The 22,171-nt window shown below is 46.8% G+C and overlaps 1 protein-coding gene across 15 annotated transcripts in view; it reads right to left on the bottom strand.

Annotated features, from left to right (window-relative positions):
* ZDHHC14 (zDHHC palmitoyltransferase 14) overlaps nt 1–22,171 on the bottom strand; it is a 299,524-nt gene that overhangs the window by 117,642 nt on the left and 159,711 nt on the right. For all 15 annotated transcript variants that reach the window (XM_005552195.4, XM_005552194.5, XM_045391336.3 and 12 more), the window contains one exon: nt 13,349–13,509. In XM_005552195.4, the coding sequence (XP_005552252.1) occupies nt 13,349–13,509 (161 nt within the window). The remainder of the gene's footprint in view (nt 1–13,348; nt 13,510–22,171) is intronic.

The raw sequence follows: 22,171 nt of genomic DNA, 5'->3' as shown, positions 1-22,171 counted from the left end.
AGTCCAGTGTGGGAGCCCCTAGTCCTGTGTGCCTATTCTACAGAGCTCTGGAAGGGTGGCTGGTCTGAACTGAAATGTACTGTGAGTGTGACAAAAGAATGTAAAATATTCCATTAGTACTTTTTTTTTTTTTACACCAAATATACATCAAAATAATATTTGGGATATTCTGGCTTAAGTAAAATATACTATTAAAATTAATTTACTTTTTAAAATGTACTTTTTTTACTTTTTAAATGTCACTGCTGGAACACGCGCAGTCTCGCCTACGGCCTGCCTTACATTCTTAGTGGAGCTGCCACTCATCGTCACACCAAGGGGGTTATATTTAGGTTTGGTCAAGGCAGCAGAAGATTTTAGCCCACTTCTATTCTGTGGATTTCTATGGAATGTAAAGAACCACTCCCCCATTCACTCAAGGACACTTGGACTTTGAGTTTCCATCCTTAAAGGAAAATGAAGAGATTTTTTAAAAGTGTACACTCCAAATTGTGATGGTATGTAACATGGCCTTCATCCACTTGGGCTTGTGTTTTCTCCTAGAAAGCGTTATCTACAGTTTCTGAATAAGTGGTGTTCACTTCTGTCCATCGATGTCAGCCGAGTTTTTTCTCCAAAAGCCTTGGAAGGTAAATTTGGACAGATGAAAATTGTAGGAAATTTCTTCCTTGCCAAACATGATGGCAGGAAGAGCCCTCATGGGACAACTCCACTGTCCTCCCAGTGGCACCCCCATCTGCCTTCCCTGTCCTCTCTCTAAGTACCCGCTAGCCTCTGAGTGCTGCCCATGTCAGACTTCCAACTACACGGTAGCCATCAATCAACTCATGTTTGCAGGCAATGATTCTTAATCTCAGAACTTATCTACTAGAAACACAAAATAAACAGTTAATGTATCTCTCATCCTTACATGTAAGTTTTCCAGGGCACAGATGGAAGGGAGATACAGCTCCCCCAGAGCAAGCTGTATCTCCCCCCAGCCCTCCCCCACCAACCCCCAGCATACAAGTTTAAAGTAAAGAAGTGAGAAAGGTCACCGGGAAGGCAAAGGGTGAGTTGGTTTGATCATGACAGGGGTTCAGAGGGTGATTATTATGGCAGAGTCTCAGTAATATCACAGACCTGCATGTGGGCCCCAAAGAGGACACCTCAACAAAGTCCTAAGTTCATGGAGTGGCGGACCCCAAAGAGGACACCTCAGCAAAGTCCTATGTTCACGGAGTGGCGGACCCCAAAGAGGACACCTCAACGAAGTCCTATGTTCACGGAGTGGCGGACCCCAAAGAGGACACCTCAACGAAGTCCTATGTTCACGGAGTGGCGGACCCCAAAGAGGACACCTCAACGAAGTCCTATGTTCACAGTGTGGTGGACCCCAAAGAGGACACCTCAACGAAGTCCTGTGTTCACAGTGTGTGAACACGTGGATGACATGAAGGCATCCGTGATAAGGAAGATCCCATTCTTGCCAAACTCTAGTCAGGCATCTCTGAGTGCTCTTCCCAGCGAGGCCCTGATTTGGGGGCTTCTGTGTCTGTTTCCGCAATGCCCAATTTTAGCAAAAGTCCTGCTGAGTCAGGTTAGCCAGAACCCTCACCCTCCCTATCTGATCCCCTTTGCTATTTGATGGGGTTCCTCATCCCCCACTGTCCCCTGGGAATCTCTGACCACCCTGGCCTGCCTTCGGCTGGAATCCGGTTCTGTTGGTTTAGCCAGAAGCCCCCTCACCCCTGAGGCTTCCTTTTGGTAGTCTTCCATCCACTGCCCCCAACTCTGCTCCTTGGCTGTAAATTCCCACTGTTCCTTGCTGTATTTGGAGCGGAGTCCAACGCCTCTTCCCTACTGTAAATCCCACTGCACTGGTCCCTATGACTCTGCATGGTCTCCCTGAATAAAGTCTACCTTCGTGTTTTAACAAATGTCCTGAATCATTTTAACAATGAGGTGTGAGGGGTATTCAGGGACACTCTGAGTGTGTGGTTTGGCAGATGGCTCTAGGTTAGATCGGATTCTCCAGTCACAACTCCAGCCACCAAAAATTTGCAGATGTGTATTATAAGGTAGGGTGTGGAAGGCTCCCGGGGCCACTAGGAAACAAGCTGTCCCTGAGAGGCTCTGCAGGGAAGGCCTGGCTTCTGAGGCCGCAGCCCCTGCTCTCTAAGTCCCCTTGCAGGCTCAGTGTGGCTGGGACTCTCTTCCACGCCGCTGCACCTGCTCAGCCTTCCCTGGTCGGTCTCCTCCCAACCAGGTCCCGCCACACCTCCTTGCCTTGGTCCATTTCCTCCATCCTCATTGAGTCCTTTGTTTCCTTTTATTCCTGAGCTGCCTTTCATGCTACTTCCACCCTTGGAATAAAAATGCCTCCCACTTCCCAAGCACAAAGAGCCTGCCCACTCCCCTGATTAACGTCCTCCAGGGGGATTTTTCTCCTGAAAAGCCCGTCTGGCCTCCCCTCCTCCTCATGCCCAGCGCATCCACTGCAGAGGGCTGTTCCAGAGATTATTTTGCGCAATGTGCTGGCCGCCCTGCCAACTCTGGATGAGGGGTTTCATCTCTGGCTTCCTTCTAAAACCCAACTGACTGACTCATTCCCTCACTCAAAAGAGCTACTGTTCCATCATCTTGCTTTATCCTCCCAAATACACCAGTTAAAGTACTAATGATAGTAATATTCCAGTGAGTCATTGAAATATCTTATTTTGCAGTACCTATAGTTTGCGTGTTGAATTTACATGGGTGTGCACGGAGCTTTGCATTTTAAAATTAACAGAAGACATCATTTCTTCTGTTTAAGCAGTGGAACCGTCAAAATAATCTTCTAAAGTGTTTAGGTTCCCAGATTTTCACAACCAAGCAAAGGAGAAAGAGGGGTTTATTTCTAGAATCATAGGATGATAATGCTGGAATGGCTCTTTGCACTCAGTGGGCCTATTTTACAGACACTGAAATTAAGGCCCCAAGAAGTCAACACACTTCTCAAAGTCACAGAATAAGTTCATACGGTTATTTTAAATACGTAATAATAAGGAATAAGATGCCATTTATCTAACAGGCACTGCGGGGAGGGAGGTGATTAAACAGAATACTCAAAGTAGAGGAACTTGTAGGTAGCCAGACTCCTGAAAATACGGCAGTCCTGGGAGCTGCAGTAGAGAGGACGCAGAGGCTATGCTGTGGAGGAAGGTCACAGGCGGGATGTGGAAAGGTCCCAGGGCTGTGCTTCTCATGTTCAGGTGACTCACCTGTGGTCTTGTTGAAATGCAGATTCTGATTTACCAGGTGAGTCAGGGCCCAAGAGCCTGCATTTCTAATAAGCTCCCCGGTGACGCTGACGTTGCTCTTCCGCAGACCTCTGTTTGAGTAGCAAGGATTTAGAGATTCCGTTTCAGAAGCCAGAAAGTCAAAGGAGGGCTATATAGTACCTGGACTTGGAACCAGACCCCCCGTGAGGGTCCCACGCCTGTCACTGATTGGCTCTGTTGTCAGTGGGTGGGGTTGCACCTGTCTCTGAGCCTCAGTTTACTCATCTGTAAACCAAGGGAGTTGTCCAGGATGTCATCCTGGACTGCTGAGGTCCCTTTAAGCTGGAATGTCCCATGACTCAGAGCCCTGCAGTGGCCAGCACCCCAGGAGGAAGGGAGGGGCCGCAGAAAGCTGTTGTGAGAGATGGACGGACCCACATGTCATCAACTTTCTTGATGCCCTTGGCTGGGTAGGGGTGAGCCTGGAATTTTCATTAACATGCTCCAGACCACTCACTCCTTGCTTTGACTGTATTCTTGAACCATGCGCGTGGTCCCAAGTTTTCTATCCTTTTCATGCTGCTTGGTCCTTTACTCTCCCGCTCCACCGCAGCCTCTGTGTTCCTTGCCCTCAGGGTGACCTTCTCCTCGCACTGGTTATGCCATCATCCTTCCCCTTCCATGGCCCCGTATATAAGAAATGATTATAATCACAGTACGTTCTGTTTTTTAGCAGAGCATATCAACATTGCTGTATGCCATCATCACACTGGCTTAACACAAACTCTAAAGTAAGTGACATTGGTGTAGCAAGAGAAAGACAGACTTCCCCTTAACTGAAAGGAAGTGGTATCCTGGCTTTAGGGAGGAGTTCATCAGTTCTACAGAGGGGATTTCACATCTTTACACAGGGACACAAACTACACAAAGAGGGCCATTCAGGATGGGAAACGCTGCGGTCGCTAGAATCCCTATGTGACACTGTGGTCTCTCTAGAGTGTCTGTGTGACACTGTGGTCTCTCTGGAGTGCCTGTGTGACGTTGCGGTCTCTCTAGAGTATCTGTGTGACACTGTGGTCTCTCTAGCATGTCTGTGTGACGCTGCGGTCTCTCTAGCGTGTCTGTGTGACGCTGCGGTCTCTCTAGAGTGTCTGTGTGACGCTGCGGTCTCTCTAGCATGTCTGTGTGACGCTGCGGTCTCTCTAGAGTGCCTGTGTGACGCTGCGGTCTCTCTAGAGTGTCTGTGTGACGCTGCGGTCTCTCTAGAGTGTCTGTGTGACGCTGCGGTCTCTCTAGAATGTCTGTACACTGTGGTCTCTCTAGCATGTCTGTACACTGCGGTCTCTCTAGCATGTCTGTGTGACGCTGCGGTCTCTCTAGAGTGCCTGTGTGACGCTGCGGTCTCTCTAGAGTGTCTGTGTGACGCTGCGGTCTCTCTAGAGTGTCTGTGTGACGCTGCGGTCTCTCTAGAATGTCTGTACACTGTGGTCTCTCTAGAGTGTCTGTGTGACGCTGCGGTCTCTCTAGCATGTCTGTGTGACGCTGCGGTCTCTCTAGAGTGTCTGTGTGACGCTGCGGTCTCTCTAGCGTGTCTGTGTGACGCTGCGGTCTCTCTAGAGTGTCTGTGTGACGCTGTGGTCTCTCTAGAATGTCTGTACACTGTGGTCTCTCTAGAGTGTCTGTGTGACACTGCGGTCTCTCTAGCGTGTCTGTGTGACGCTGCGGTCTCTCTAGAGTGTCTGTGTGACGCTGCGGTCTCTCTAGAGTGTCTGTGTGACGCTGCGGTCTCTCTAGAGTGTCTGTACACTGTGGTCTCTCTAGAGTGTCTGTGTGACGCTGCGGTCTCTCTAGCATGTCTGTGTGACGCTGCGGTCTCTCTAGAGTGTCTGTGTGACGCTGCGGTCTCTCTAGCGTGTCTGTGTGACGCTGCGGTCTCTCTAGAGTGTCTGTGTGACGCTGTGGTCTCTCTAGAATGTCTGTACACTGTGGTCTCTCTAGAGTGTCTGTGTGACACTGCGGTCTCTCTAGCGTGTCTGTGTGACGCTGCGGTCTCTCTAGAGTGTCTGTGTGACGCTGCGGTCTCTCTAGAGTGTCTGTGTGACGCTGCGGTCTCTCTAGAGTGTCTGTGTGACGCTGTGGTCTCTCTAGAATGTCTGTACACTGTGGTCTCTCTAGAGTGTCTGTGTGACGCTGCGGTCTCTCTAGAGTGTCTGTGTGACACTGCGGTCTCTCTAGAGTGTCTGTGTGACGCTGCGGTCTCTCTAGAGTGTCTGTGTGACACTGCGGTCTCTCTAGAGTGTCTGTGTGACGCTGCGGTCTCTCTAGAGTGTCTGTGTGACGATGCGGTCTCTCTAGAGTGTCTGTGTGACGCTGCGGTCTCTCTAGAGTGTCTGTACACTGCGGTCTCTCTAGAGTGTCTGTGTGACGCTGCGGTCTCTCTAGAATGTCTGTACACTGTGGTCTCTCTAGCATGTCTGTGTGACACTGTGGTCTCTCTGGAGTGTCTGTGTGACGCTGCGGTCTCTCTAGAGTGTCTGTGTGACGCTGCGGTCGCTAGCTAGAATGACTATGTGATGCTGTGGTCTCTCTAGAATGCCTGTGTTAACTCAGGAATTCACATTCCTAAGCTCAGTGCAGGCTGAGCACAAAAGTGTGATCTCATCAAGTTAAATAACCCCCTTCTCTCAATTTCTCTTCCTGTAAGGAGGAAAATGCCACTTTCCACCCACAAAGCTCTCTAGAGGACCAAGAAGACAATTCTGTGAAGGACGTCCACCAGCAGAGAGGAGACACAAGACAGCTTTCTAGAGCTGTCGTCCTAAGTCCCCACGCCCATCAGTGTATAGTAATGTCACCAACTTCAAAATCAAGGAAATATGTTTGCATCAGAGAATGGCTTCAATGCCAACACATGGTACATTCCCAGAAGTTTGGATTTCCATAGAAAGAATAAATAACACAGGCTTCCTTGAACGTCCTGGATGAAAACCACACACATCCTTCCAAATCCTGTGGAAAAACATCTCTGGCCTCTCCTTCCCTTAGAAACAGACCCTTCAAAATCTTGTGGTACTTCCCCAAATACCATAATTTTGAGTTGTGACATCTGGTTTCCAGCTCTCCCAGGCTGGAGTTTCTTGTTAAAGGGACATCGAAATCTCGACATCCCAAGCTGCCACTCTGGCCTTGTGCAGGAGCCTTGCTGCCTCACTTCCTGGCATCCGTGCACTCTAGATGGGTCTAACACTTCCCCCAGACAAGGAAGCTACGTGTTTTTCTAGGATGTCCTTTTTTAGAAGACTTTGTCTCTTCCAGAAGGTATGTCAGACATGATGGGACTCCCCCACTCTCCGTTGCCTCGAATATCACAGAACATCTGGACACCAATGACAGTCCCACTAGAAAAAGGCCCTTGAATCTTCAAGAAGCTCTAAGAGGGGCATTAGATTGTCTGGAAATTCCCTGAAGTTCTTCCTGCTCCACCCACTTGAGCCCAGGATTTGAGAACCAGGTCTTCCAGCCACGGCATGCTAGGCACGGCTTTCTGTTTCGAAGCTCGAGGCTGCGCTGGGGAGAGAGGATGTGGTCCATGGGAAGGGGAAGTGCCACTGCTGCAGGGAGCCAAGCATGGCTTGCTCAGGGCCTGGCTCCCCAGGCAGCAGGAGGTGGGCAGGACCGTGCAGCAAGTCAGAGCACAGGGTGTGGTATCAGATGAGTGGGCGCTGGACTCCCAGCTCTGGCCAAGTGACCTCTGGCAAACCCCTTTCCTCCCTAGCACTGGCATCCTCACAGATGTAACAAAATACGGATGGTGGGCAAATGCCACAGCGTGGCCACATCCCACACGGGGAGAGACGCTTCATCAACAACAGCCATGAACACTGTCCGGCCTGTTCATCAGAGCCCAGCAGACTCATCACACCGACACACGGGAAAAGCACGGGGAATATTTCATTTCATGGGCACGGGTAAGTGCTTAAGCTGGTGGTGGAGGAGAAAGTCCAAAGGCTACTGAGGCGGCATCATAGTGACCATCAAGAACAGGCCAGACACCAGGTGCAGTGGCTCACGCCTGTAATCCCAGCACTTTGGGAGGCCAAGGCGGGCAGATCACCTGAGGTCGGGAGTCGAGACCAGCCTGACCAACAGGGAGAAAACCCGTCTTTACTAAAAATACAAAATTAGCTGGGAATGGTGGCGCATGCCTGTAATCCCAGCTACTCGGGAGGCTGAGGCAGGAGAATTGCTTGAGCCTGGGAGGCGGAGGTTGTGGTGAGCTGAGATCACACCGTTGCACTCCAGCCTGGGCAACAGGAACAAAACTCCATCTAAAAACAAACAAACAAAAAACAACAACAAGAACAAAAAAACAAGAACAGGGCGGAAAGCAGTAGGGAGGGAGGATGGGAGAGGCAGCAAGGGCTCCCACACCGGCCGGTGCAATCCATTCTGCACGGAGCTCTGCGGCCTCGTCAGAGTGCATGAGAGGCTAAAAGGGCCGCTGCAAAAAACAAAAAACAAAAAACAAAAAAAAACAACAACAAAAAAACTACACAAAGTGTGAATTGTGGTGATACTGGAGGTGAGTAAAAAGATACAAATATGAATTGGGGGAAATGGTCAGAAAAATCTTACCTTCTGAAAAAAAAACTGGCAAAAAGCAATCAAATTAGCCACCTGTAATGCCAGCTATTTTGACCCTGCCAATTTTTTGGGGGTGGAGAGGGGTGCATATTCAACAGTATGGACAACGAGTATACAGTACACAAAGCGACTGCACAGTGTGTGAAGATTCAATCACAGATCAATCACAGCCAGTAGATTACTCATTAGGCAAAAATCAATGAAACCAAATCAATGAAACCATCAAATTTTAAAGCAATTTTATGGTGAATATTGACAACAGAAAATGAAATTAACACTGCCTAAAAAAAAAAAAACCCAAACAAAAACCCCTAAAACTGCATATGGTAAAAAATCAAATCACAAAAAAAAATTTGTCTTAGTAGAAATAATAGTTCTATTAAAAAATTCATAATGGCAGCTTTCATAATACTGATAGGTGAAAAATCTTAGTTATAAATTTTATGCAGAGAAGAAATTACTCCAATAAAAAGAATTTTAGTGAAATAACAATGTAAATGAAAACAATTGGAAATAACTTGTGCAATAGAGAAAATTGTGGTCTTATATTGACTTAGTCTTTTCCTCAGAAAGCATTTTCTCCAACAAAAGTCCGTTAGTGTCGTTAAAATTCCAATTAAAAGGTTTCTACTCTTAAACACAGAATTAAGATATCTTTGATGGGGGAAAAGCCCAGCAAGTCAGATCAGTGGGTCAAAACTTCCTGTGGTTGTGGAAGTCTTCCCAGGAGACGCTGTGGTTAGGATGGGCCAGGACTGTGTCCCTGACAAGTCCAGGCTTTCCCAGGGTCAGGAAGTTGCTGTGCTGTGCTTTCTAGAAATCTCCTCGAGAGACTCTTTCAAGGATCAATTTAGGAAATAACAAAAGATAAGCTTTACTCATAGTAAGGTGATTGGTTCTACATACTACAAGAAAATTTATTGGATGATGAGAATTTGACCAAAGATGAGGAGAAGGAGGTGGAGGGAGTGGAGGAGGAAGGAGAGAAGGAGAGAAGGAACACACACACACGCACACACACACGCACACGCATGCACACACACGCACGCACGCACAGGCACATCCACTCTGCCTAGGGAAGTGGCATTCCACCACGTCAGCAACACATACAGAGTGGAGGTAATCAGTCTTCAGATTCTGCCACAACGCAAGTGAATGTTTAAAAGCCCACCAGCTTCCTTTGATCTGGTTCCACCTTTACCAAGCAAAGTCCATCATGTATATGGTATCTGGGTTACTGTGGCTTGGAGGAGGAGCTTCCTAAATCACTAGCCTTGCTTTGGGAGCCAAAGCTCCTCACTCACTCTCCACATTGACTTCCTTAGTCTCAGCATCGGTTCAGGACTGTGGAGGGGGTGCGAAGAGATGAAACCTGTGGAATGTGAAATACTTCCCCCTATTTTGATCACTGGAAAGGTCTATCCCTAATAGAAATTAAATGCTTTGATCTTGTGATTTCTAGTACAGGATTTGTCATTTTTTTCTAACCCCAAATCAGTTGCTTAGGATCAGATCATCCTTGGGTGAACTGTAAAAACTGAGTTTCGGAAACTGAAGTTTCCAAGCAAGCCTCCAGTGACCCCTGCTTCCCTGGCCCCCTGCTGCTATTCTTTGATGTCTTTTTAGCAGCAACCTAAGTCATCGGGAACATTCTTTCAGAAGAAAGAAGTGTAAGGCATTTCAAGAGCCTTGAAACAGACTCTGAAGCCCAGAGCCCTCCTCCTCCCCACCTACTCCTCTCAGAAGTTTGAAGACAGGGGAAAGCTGTTTAAATCCTTGGCAAATCTTCAATAAATTACTTAGATGGCTGATTCCAAGCGGCCATTATGGGCTTCTATAAGGAAGAGATCTACAATGGATAATTAGAACGAATAACCCTAACAATAAAAAGTTTCCAAATCTAATCGTTCATTTTTCTTTCTTTAGCCAGATAGCACAACATAAATGTGTTAACATTTCATTGAAACAACCTTATCTTCCAAAGCCAAGTAGTATACTGGAGGACTCCTTATGAAGAGTTAGATCAGTGATGGAAAAGAGCCCAGCTTACAGGTGCCTGCATTCCTTCCTCAGCCTGGAGGAGGCACAGCTAAGCTGGCAGGCAGCAGACCCAAAGATATTGTACCAGCTCTGCCATTTATTCCTGTCACACTTCAGGTAGCTTTTTATGAGAGCCTACATTTGTAGAAGGTGAAGAGAAAACTGAAAAGAGAAGAATTAGACAAAACAACAAACAATCCTTTACTACACATCTACAACATGCCAGGCACTTTTCCTATAATCATTCATCCTAACAAGAACCTCAAAAGATCATGCCATTACTCCTGTTTCACAGATAAGAACACAGAGGGATAGGGTTTAGAAAACTGCACTGCTCGCCTAAGTCACACAACTAGAGAAAGGGTGAGCCAGGATTCAAACCCATGTCTGAGGACCTCCAAAGCCCTCTTCTTCCTCTTCTCCTTCTGCTTCTTCCACCCCATCTTTTTCCTCTCTCCCTTCCCACCCTCCTCCTCCTTTTAAATTTTTTTATTTTTTGAGTCTTGCTCTGTTGCCCAGGCTGGAGTGCAGTGGCGCAATCTCGGCTCACTGCAAGCTCCGCCTCTCGGGTTCATGCCATTCTTCTGCCTCAGCCTCCGGAGTAGCTGGGATGACAAGTGCCTGCCACCATACCTGCCTAATTTTTTTTGTGTGTTTTTAGTAGAGACAGGGTTTCACCATATAAGTCAGGATGGACTTGATCTCCTGACCTTGTGATCCCCCCGCCTTGGCCTCCCAAAGTGCTGGGATTACAGGCATGAGCCACAGTGCCTGGCCTCTTCCTCCTTTTTTTCACATCTTTATAGAGGTATAATTTATGTACCACAGCAGTTACCATAGAAAGTGTGCAATTCAGTGACTTGTAGTGAATTTATTGCATTGTGCAACCATCACCACGACCTAATTTTAGACCATGTTCATAATCCCAACAAGCTCCTTCATGTCATGTGCAGTCAACCTGCACTCCTACCCTCCCAGCCCCAGGAAATCACTAATCTCCTTTCTCTCTGTAAAGATTTGTCCTTTCTTGGACATTTTATACAAGTGAAATCACACAGTACATAGTCTTTTGTATCTGGCTTCTTTCCCTTAGCAAATGTCTTTAAGGTTCATCCATGTTGTAGCCTGTATCAATACTTTTCTTCCTTTTATTGCTTCATGGAATCCCACTGTATGGATATAACACATATTGATCATCAATTCATCCTTTGATGGACATCTGGGTTGTCAGGTTTCATGCAGCTGTGAATAGTCATATACAAGTCTTTGTGCGGACATACTTAGGAGTGGAATTGCTGGGTCACATAGGAATGGTGTTTAGCTTTTGGAGAATTTTGAGAAACTGCTTTCCAAAGTGGATGTGCCATTTTATATTCCCACCAGTAATGTACAAGGGTTCCAGTTTCTCCACATCATCACCAGCATTTGTCATTGTCAGTCTTTTTGATTAGTGCCATCCTAGAGGGTATGAAGTGGCATCTCACTGCTTTTGTTTTTGTTTTTGAGACAGAGTTTTGCTCTGTTGCCTAGGCTAGAGTGCAGTGGCACAATCTCGGCTCACTGCAACCCTCCGCCTCCTGGGTTCAAGCTATTCTCCTGCGTCAGCCTCCCAGGTAGCTGGGACTACAGGCTTGCACCACCACACCTGGCCAATTTTTTTTTATTTTTTATTTTTAGTAGAGATGGGGTTTCACCATGTTGGCCAGGCTGGTCTCAAACTCTTGACCTCAAGTGATGTTTCCACCTCGACCTCCCAAAGTACTGGGATTACAGGTGTGAGCCACCATGCCCTGCCTCATCCACTTAGTAAGAAAGGCAGAAAGCCTGTTCCTAATCATGCTGATTTTGCAGATACACTTGCACTAACCTGGAGATGGGGCTCACTGCAGGAAATTGCATCACCCCCAGTATGGAAGTTGGGCCCTTGCACTGGGAAGAGGATTTTCAAGTTACCTGCTTGTGTGTTGTGGGCATAAACCACACAGTTTTGAAGGAAACAAGGTTTGACTTCCCTCTCTCTCCCCAGTGATGGAAGGAGCTGGAAGGAACAAGGTCTGAAACCTGGAAAGCTGAAAACCTGGAAACCCGGGTTCTAGGCTCCAGCTCTGCCACTTTCACCCATTTAAGCCCCTGTTGGGGACTTTGTTTCCTTATTTGTAAAATGGGTATAATAATAAAGTTTTCCTTACAGGGTGGCTTAGATATGGAAAAAAAGGAGTGATAGCCATGGATGGGCCTGGCAAATGATTAAAGTGCTATAAAATGTGAGCCTTAAAATTAGGCACTAGCAGGCCCTGTCTTGGAATCCCATGATGCAGGGGCTAAGAAAGAGATTGTCTGCCCATTGCTTCTCCCTCCCCGCTCCTTCCTATCTCAGGACACAAGAGAGCTGCAGTCTAGCAAACGACACCACACACTCCACACACTCCCATTTTACTGCTCCCTTCCCAGGCAGTAGAGATGAAGGATGAAGGCAGATGTCGAGAGAAGGACAAAGCTGTGCTTTAGCACTTGGGGAATGGTAGGACCAGAATAGGCACTTTTTAAGCAAGATCCACAGCTCTATCTTCTTACACTGTAGACAGGGAGCTCCCTCCAGCTTTAGTGGAGGCTGCAAAGGAAAGTCCATAGAATAGGAGGAATCCTGGAAGAGAAATATCTCTGCCAAGTGATTTTTTAGGCCTAAACATTATGTTCACACCGAATCATCACAGCTCCTCTGCCGGGCCTGTGAAATTTACCAAAGCACCACAGCAAAGCTACACATTCACAATCACAAACTTTTAAGAGCAAGAAAAAGTTCTTTTTTTAATTAAAAAAAAAAATGTAAAAGTTTGTTGTGTCAGGGATTAGGGTCTGTTTTAGTATCTTCAAAATGGGTTGTAATAAACTTTAGTATAGGTTTTAATATCTAAGCAAAAATAAAGCTATTCATCTCAACACATATCACAGATACATGTTTATTATACCTAAATAAAGGAAATTCTCAATCCTAGGCTGGATAAACAAGAAAGTTGTCTAAGATGTAACTGTCCTAGATTGATATCATGGAGACTGGTCATGCTCCAAGGATTGCAAAAGCGAGTAAGTGCAGCAACCTACAACTGTAGTAGACCTTTTGGGGTGGAGGCTGCTTCTTAGAGTGGAATCAACACTTGGGTTTCAAAGAAACATGAGAAGCACAGCTCACAGGCGATGCTTTGCTCGCTTGGGCTAGCAGTCCTGCCTCCAGGATACCCGTCCCTCCAGCCCCCTCTTCTTCAGCTCATCCTGCCCACCCAGCGAGCTAAGGAACGCTGATTTCCGGCCTCCTTCCTTCCCAGCGCTCAGCTCCTCCTGCATAGCCCTCGGCCTGCCTTCCCCACTGTGGCTGGGCCCAGGCGGGAAGTGACCAGAGGCCATGGGCAGACTTCCAGTGTTACCTATTTGCCTTTCCAGATCTGCGGCTTCATCAGGCGTGGCTCGTGGGAGGACTCCGGGGTCGCTGAAGCTGGTGCGGAGCAGGGTCCCCATCACAAAGAAGAACAGGATGCCGGCGACTGCAGGGATGGCAGGAGTGATTTTCACCGCCAGGTACGGACAGCTGCCAACAGGTTGGACAGGCCGGGGAGAAGGGGAAAAGAAAGGATATACAATGTTAGGAATCAACAGTAAGTAGTCTGTATCTTCTAAGAAGCCAAAAGCTTTTTTTTTTTTTTTGAGACGGAGTCTCGCTCTGTCGCCCAGGCTGGAGTGCAGTGGCGCGATCTCGGCTCACTGCAAGCTCCGCCTCCCGGGTTCCTGCCATTCTCCTGCCTCAGCCTCCCGAGTAGCTGGGACTACAGGCGCCCACAACCGCACCCGGCTAATTTTTTGTATTTTTAGTAGAGACGGGGTTTCACCGTGGTCTCGATCTCCTGACCTTGTGATCCGCCCGCCTCGGCCTCCCAAAGCGCTGGGATTACAGGCGTGAGCCACCGCGCCCGGCCAAGAAGCCAAAAGCTTATTTGGAGGAGGGAAATTGATTTCCATTAAAAATTCATCAATGTGAACAATTTACATTTGGGGAGATCTGCGGTTCTCTTTTACAGACAATTGAACCCCCACTCCCCAGCACGACAGCCCAAGCCCTCTGCTCTTACAGGAAGATGCTGGAAGAAGAATGAAAATAGTCCTGCTTGTATAATCAGTCTAAGACGCATAGAGCTTGTATAAATAGACACGTGTCCTCTGTGCTGTAAACACAGTCCAGGAGTCTATGAGATCCCCCCACCCTCCCCTGGGATTACATAATAGAAGAAGACATCAATTTAGAATGATCTTCATGCAAGCCGGCCTTTCCCACTTGGGTCAAACGACTCAGGGACTTTCAGCCAGCCTCAGATGCTGAGGACTGTACACACACTCTCAAAGGGCAAGACACCAATTTTCCATGTTTTGGAGGTAATTTATTCCGAAGGGAATGAGCTATGGAAATGGACTTGCAGGCAAGTTTCTGAAGACGATGTAAGGGATTTCAGCAGCTGGAATAGAATCATCTCGTGCTTTTCCAGAGGGCGTCTGAGCTACCAACGGACGAACGTGGCCCAACTCTTAACTCAACCTCTTCACTGCTGTCAGTCTGACACGCTGACGTGAAGCAGGGGTTGTGATGAATCAGGGAGAGGTGCCACTGGGACAAACTCAGCTCTACACGAGGCCAGCCTAGGAACAAGCGTCTGACATTTGGTCTCAGATCCAGGTATTCTGGAGCCGGAGCAGTTCTTACCATGGCGCTTTGATGCACTCGGATGCTTGGACCTAAGTGAAGGATGGGATCTGCAGTGACCACAGTCACTCCACTGTTGCCACATTAAATAACATCATGGGCATTGGGGAACAGGATGCAGAATCGTGGAATTAGGACATCTAGCGTGGAAAGCAATGCTAGATTGCCCACCTCATCAGAATATCCTCTTCCATGTTCTCAAGACAAAACAGAGATGGGGAGCTGGAGAAGAAAGGATTGGGAAGCTCAGCTCTGCCCAAGACTGGGAAGCAGACAGGGCTCTTGGTCTTGGAAGCCCTGGGAACCAGCACCCCACTGCTGTGCAGGTCTCTGATGGATGGCAAAGGGATGCAGGCAGGAGTCTGGGACTTGATCCCCTTTGCTGACCAAAGCCGTGATCCCCTTTGCTGAGACAAGTGATAGATAGAACATTAGTGCACCAGCCTTCAAGAGGCCTGCAGACCTAGACACAGCTTCCTGGAGCGATCACTGATGTTGATAATGTGGACCGTGGTTGTGCAAGTTTCCTAGCACGAGGAGATGTACAGCGAAGTATTTAGGAATAAAGTGCCACGATGAATGCAGCTTACTCCCAAATAGCTCAAAAAAATATTGTCTAGACAGAGTAAATGGGATCAAGTATTAGCAAGAGGTGAATTTGGGTAAAGGGTAAATGGATGTTCCTTGTACTACTCTTACTCTTGCTACTTTTCTATAAGTTTGAAATTATTTCCAAATAAAATTTTAAAAAAAGAAACAGTCTATATCGAAGGCATGAAAATACCCTGGTATGAAATTTTATATATATATATATACACACACACATACATACATACACACACACACACACATATATGCTATATATAAACCCTGAATACATATAATTTTAGTCTAAAATAATCTACTTTAGGGGGACTTTTTTTGTTATAAAGTGGTTAGGGAAAAGAGCAAATGTGTAGAAGAGAATTTTCCAAAAAAACTTGAATTCACAATTCAACATAATTTGAACAATGACAGTGAATAAAAACAAGCCCACGTTTTTCCCCTTTTTCAAGATTAATGAATTTGAAAAAGAAGATGTTGGCACAGCAAAGCCAGCTTCAGTGAGGGCACAGCCGGACAAGGTGAACCAGACAGACCTGCTTAGGAGAGAGTGTTCCACTTCAGGTGTTGACAGCTGTGGCTTAACGCTATGGAGCTTCTCCAAGGATGGCTACTTGTGAATGGCCAGAACCCTCCCGTGAGGGTGACTGAGTAGATCGTAGGCTCTGGTGTGCTTATTTTTTCCTTTTTGGGTCTGAAAGGCAGCTTGGTGGACTGCAAAGTCTACCTGCTCAACGTTGCAAAGGCTGCCTCTTGCTCTTAGAGCAAGTTCTAGCATGCCTTGCCCTCCACCGTTCCCTGTCCCAAGTGCACTATCCGCGGGGTTGGGATCTTCCACAGCTACCCCACTTCCCCAAGCTGATGCCTCTGCGGCCTCTCATCACCTCCAACCCCCAAACAGGATGTCCCCTGCCACATTCTCACTGCAGAGACAATACACTGTAGATCGGTATCTGCACTTCAGCATACACTGATTTATTCAGAGCCATCCCAGGAAAGGAGGAAAAGGGAAAGTCCAGTTGACGCGGGCAGGCCTGCTGCCTGCCAGGGTTCTCTCACTGCGTAGCGGGCTGTTGCACTTGGACACGTCAGGGCACAGATCTGAAATGCATCTGTTTGTGTTTCCCTGGGAACCTGCTCCTGCTCCTGTTCCCGCAGGAAATCTCAGGCGGGTCTAGTGACTTCTCTGATCATAATATGAAGGTAATAGGAAGTCCTTGTCGCTTTAAGTAGCAAACAGTGTCATTTAAGTAAATGAAAAGGTAATAATCCCAGTGAATAATGGTAACTTCTACCTTGATATGAAGTTAAGCCCCCTCCACCACCCCAGCTCGCCAGCTGCAGTTTTTGGCCCCTCCATGGCGGAGAAGAAAGCAGGAGGAGTAGACAGGGAGGCAGGAAGGAGCTTACAGGAAGAGTTCTGTTACAAGGCGACTGCGTGCTCTGGGTCTATGAGATGGTTAAACCAGCTCTGCCTAGACTTGCATTGGTGAGTGCTTTGGACCCCCCTGGGGGGAACCGAGGTGCGTGGCCCACCTGTGCTTGTCTTCCTCCTTCCCCCTTCTTAAAGAGAAACGGCCAGCCTTCCTCCCACTCAGGGCCTTCCTTCCACTCTGTTTTGCCTTCGAGTCCCTCCTCTCAAAAGCCCTCTCTGTCTTCTCTCTCCGGGGGACAGCTGGAACAGTGATCTCTGTTTGTTTACTTATTTATTTATTTATTATCTTTTTTGAGACAAGGTCTCACTCTGCTGCCCAGGCTGGAGTGCAGTGGTATGATCACGGCTCACTGCAGCTTTGAACTCCTGGAGCTCAAGAGATTCTCCCAGCTCAGCCTCCTGAGTGGCTGAGACTATAGGCCCTCACCACGGATGACGCCTGGCTAATTTTTTGTGTGTTTTGTAGAGACAGGGTCTCACTTTGTTGCCCAGGCTGGTCACACACTCCTGGGCTCCAGTGATCCTCCTGCCTCAGCCTCCCAAAGTGCTGGGATTACAGGAATGAGCCACTGTGCCCAGCCTAGACAGTGACCTCATCCCTGCCTACCACGATCCCCTCCTTCAATCTGTCCCAACCACCACTGCCAGCTCCAATCACACGTGTCTCTGCCCAAAAGCCTTCCATGCTTCTGCCGTCCCTGCCAATGAAGCTCGAGCTCCTTATCTGGTGTCTAAGTGTCCCCCAGTCACCTTCTCTCCCTCTCTCTCACTGCCCCTTCCTGAATCCCAGCAATGGCCACACCTAACATTTGGGCATCTCAGGCAAGCATGGGCTTTCACCCACCGCCGGCGCTGCCTGTCCAGTCCATGTGTCTGGAACACCCGCACCTCCCATTTGGCATGTTGATGCTCCCCAACCTTCCACTTCCAGCTCAATACCGCTTCCTGAAAAGCCTTGGGAATTTCTGGGCTCACCCCTAAACAAAAGGGATCGCTTCTTTCTCTGGACCCCCACCGTGTTTTCCTTTGCTCCCCTTCCTCAGGACATGTGGATATTTGCGGACATGTGGCTATTTGCGGACATGCTCCACGCACCTCACTAGATTAAAAGTCCTGGAAGGTGAGACTGGCCCCTGTTCCTCTTCGTGTCCTTTGTAGCACCTAGCAGGATGCCTCGCATGGTGGAAAATGCAACCAAATTTGATAAATATTTGTTGAGTAGCTGAATGAACAGAATCCATTTAGTGAATTTTACTAAAATTTACCTGAAAGAGGAGGAGAGTCAAGTCACCCATACCCTCAGCAACCACAGACCTGGTCTAGAACTTCTCTACTCTTGTTGGCTTGCTAGGTCCCATAACTTCCTTCAGACAGATGCTAAGGCCCAGTTCCTCCCACGAGGCTCCCTCAGCTGAGAGGAGAGGATATTCCTCAGCTCATTGAGCCGAGTGTGCCTCACATTAACCTTCTAGGGGCATTTGCTGGAACCTCTAAGACCCTCCATGTGCTAAAGTTCTAGCAGATGAAGCACCATATGTTGGTACAACTCTGTACAATGCTAGGTGCTTTGTGACAGTCCCGTTCCACCAGCCTGTGTGTGTGACAGAGGACAGTGCTGAATTTGTCCTAGAAATCCTCAACAACTCACTTTTTATAAAAGCAGCAGAATTCCCAACCCTAAACAAACAATGAGGTCAGGGCTACTGAGACACCTTCAAACTGCTGCTCAGAAAAAGCAGAGAGCATCTATAGTCCTTGTGGTAAAGACAAGGCAATAAGCAGACCCTGCCCACGACTGTGAATGTTTACCTCCTGAAGGAGGTGAGACTAATGGGACATCTCAGTCGACCCCCAGACTGGCACAGCTTCACAGCTAAAGGAAGCGCTATGCACAGTATGGCAAATTCTTCGCCTGAGCTCAGATGACTTGAAAATGGCTCCTTCATATTTCTGAGCAACTGTGGATGGGAACTCCAATGCTGAGTGCCATCTGTGTTGAGGAAGACTCCATCCCTGAGGGCCTGGATTTGATACAAGATGATGAGGCAGCTGCCAAAGATATAAACACCAAATGGAATCCTATTTCTGTCTCAAGAATTGTGACCTACATACAACTCAGGGCAGTGTAGAAAACAGGCTACAGGCGTCTTAGTCTTCATAAAGATGAACTGGAAAGTGACAGGGGGAAAAAACAAGAATTTGAAAGCATACATCCTCATAACATAAAAGAAATTAGCCAATTTAGCACCAGATGCTAAAATGATGAGAAGCCTTTACAGAGCTCTCCCTCCAACCATATACATCAGCGAGAGCTGTTTGATTTTGGATATGATGATAAATACTTATGCACAAACTGTCAATGCATCGTACATTCGAGGTACAGAAATTCATTCCAGGTAATAATTAGAAATCATAGCACTGCCAAAACATTATATGGATTTTTTTTCAGTTCAAATAGCAATCTTTTTGAATCTTTAGTAAAAGTTGTTTTTGTGCTTTGATGCTTATACATGAAAAGTGGAACTGTTTTCTGGGCACCATATTATCTGAGACCACACAATCGGTGTATCTGATCATTAAAAAGATAGATGGAGGGACAGATGATAGATAGGTAGGTAGGTAGATAGATAGATATAAAATCATTTTAGCATCAAACAGACACTGACATCCCAGAATCAACACTGTCATTAATTCCATATTCATGTTTAGAGACTGGCTTACAGGTTAGAATCTGACACAAAGCTGATTCCTTGAACAAAAACCCTAAGACTAAACTAATTTCTTAAACATTTGGATAGGAAATATGGATTTCATTGTTGGGTAATTAGGTCTCTCTGTTTTCCAGAGGACATTCTTTGGGAGAAGATTAACTTAAAAACTAAACAAAACAAAACAACAACATTAACAAGATATAGCAGAGACATTAAAACCAAGTGCCTTTGGAACAAGAAGTAGAGAATCTTTTCCTGTATCAAAACAATTCAAGTCTTCTTTTAATGTTTTGTCTATAAATGGATACACATTAAAAAAAAGTTTGTTACTAGTAGCTCATGACTCCTGACTGCAGCAAATGGCCTACATTTGACATTTTTGGTCTGTCCTGTATGTATGAAAGCATAAACATGAGAATAACTGTTTTTTAGACATAACCATGAGGCATGCATTTATTATTACACAGGAAGAGGAAGTGGCCTTGCTGCATTATTGCCACACTCCAATTCAGGGAATTTCTACTTTGCAGAAATGATCAAGTAACCTAGCATTTTAAGTTTCAGATTCTTGACTGCAAAGCATTTCAATAAAAAGTAGCTAAGGCAAACAATCATAAATGAAATAACCTGAGCCAATGACTCACGTCTGAAATAATCAGAGTAGCATTGTGAGAAATGGAGGTTTTAAGGGTTGCAATAGAAATGACCCCTTTTCCTTTTCATATGAGTCACTGCAAAACAAATGTACTTTTCACTTACAGGCAGGAACATAAGCACCATTCATTTTGTGATTTGTTCCTTAATCACATACTTAGAAACAAATCTACCACCGCAAGGCAAAGATGAGCACATTACTTGGAGACAAATAGAGGAAAAAGTAGATTCAGAAAGCATATCCACTCACAACTCTAGAATAGGAAAAACCAAAGAGATGATTTCATAAAACTCCCAAGAGTGACATTCCCCTACAAGATCACGATGGCAGGACCCTGTGCCTGGAAAGCCCTTAGTGACTCATCGTGTTAATTACCCAGACGCACAGAGCCAGGAGTCTATGCATGCCTGTACCAAGAGAGGGAATTTAAATCAATGAGCCCAGGGACTAACGTGGAAAATATGAGCAAAGCAAGCTGGAAGGAAAAGCTCAAACCCAGAGAGCATAGAGGTGACAGTAGAACTCCACACACCCATTTGTAGACTACAAAGGTGACATTCAGTTTCATCAAAGCTCAATGGCTTGTTTTTCCATCCGTGTCTCTGTCTACCTTTGTTGTGTGAAAACTGTAGCTTTCGGGCTTGCTAGGGGAGGAGGAAGGTGAAGGTCACCCTACCAAAGCGAGGAACATCACTTAGGAAATCCGGTTTTTCCCTGCAGGCTTTCTGGCTAGATGCAGAGTTAAACAGGGACGTCTCCAAACACAGCACAGTCTTGCCTTGAACTTGCAGAGTTCATGAGTGAGGAGAGGGGCTCCAGGCATCAAGCACTTCCGTGAACAGAGAGCTGAGGAGGGGAGAAGAGGAAAGTGCTGTCTTCCGCCCATGTGGCCCAAACACCCTTTAAGTGTGCAAGACAGAGTTAGTGCCCTTATTCTTAACTCAGGGCCTCCCAGACCACCCAGAGAGATCTACTTAAGATACAAGACCTGGGAATCTGTAGCTTTGAAATACAGGCTTCAAATCATAGCGTGTAAACAGCCCAATTTACCCATCTACTATTGAGAATGTACAAGAGTTTACTAGTGAATATTGTGGTGCATCAACATTTTTGCCAAGTGATCCTGAGTTGCATGTAAAATTCCAGGAAGAGGCCGGGAGTGCCTATAATCCCAACACTTTGGGAGGCTGAGGTGGGCAGTGCTTGAGCTCAGGAGTTTGAGACCAGCCTGGGCAACATGGCAAAACTCTGTCTCTACAAAAAAAAAAAAAAAAAAAAATAAATAAATACAAAAACTAGTTGGGTGTGGTAGCGTGTGACTGTAGTCTCAACTACTTGGGAGGCTGAGGTGGGAGGTTCGCTTGACCCTGGGAGACTGAGGCTGCAGTGAGCCAAGATCATGCCACTGCACTCCAGCCTGGGCAACAGAGCCAGACCCTGTCTCGAAAAAATGAAATGAAATGAAATAGAATTTCAGGAAGCCAGAGGCTTCTGGGTAGCGTGTGAGTCACGGGAGGGAAAGTCAACACTGTTTTGCCCCAGAAGTTGCTCTTTGACGTCCTGATATTACTTAGGCATGGCAACCATATGCCCCTGATTTCTCGTTAGAGTCCTGGCGCAGGTGGATGTCTTCTCATTTTCAGACCATGTGTGGCCACTGAGCTAACTGGCCCAAGTAACTCCATTTTGCTTTCTGTGCATCCTGGAACCAACCGTAAGTCATCGTCAGGGCAAGCCAGGGCCCTTCTGAGAAAGCTCTTCCTAGAGCTGCTGGTGTGTGTGCTGGGAAGACCTGCCCACACCAAGCATCCAGGGTAGTGATTTGGGATTTGTCCTGGCACTAAACAGCATTCTAGGGTTTAGCTGCCTCTGACCCTGGCTTATATTTGAAGGGTGTCCATTCTGCCTCCGATCTGGAAACTCTGTATGGGAAAGTCATAGCAGGACTTTAGTTCTAGTCATAATTCTTGTTTCATCCAATCTAAGGTACCCCACATTTTAAGATGTATCATTAAGGGGAAATGTACCAAATCAGATGATATTCTCTAACCACAAGGGATCTTTATTTCATACTTATTGAAAGAGCTGTTATAG

The sequence above is a fragment of the Macaca fascicularis genome, chromosome 4, assembly GCF_037993035.2.
Source record: "Macaca fascicularis isolate 582-1 chromosome 4, T2T-MFA8v1.1".
Lineage (NCBI taxonomy): Eukaryota > Metazoa > Chordata > Mammalia > Primates > Cercopithecidae > Macaca > Macaca fascicularis.
Note: the sequence above shows the minus strand (reverse complement) of the source record. Positions and strands in the feature narration are given on the sequence as shown.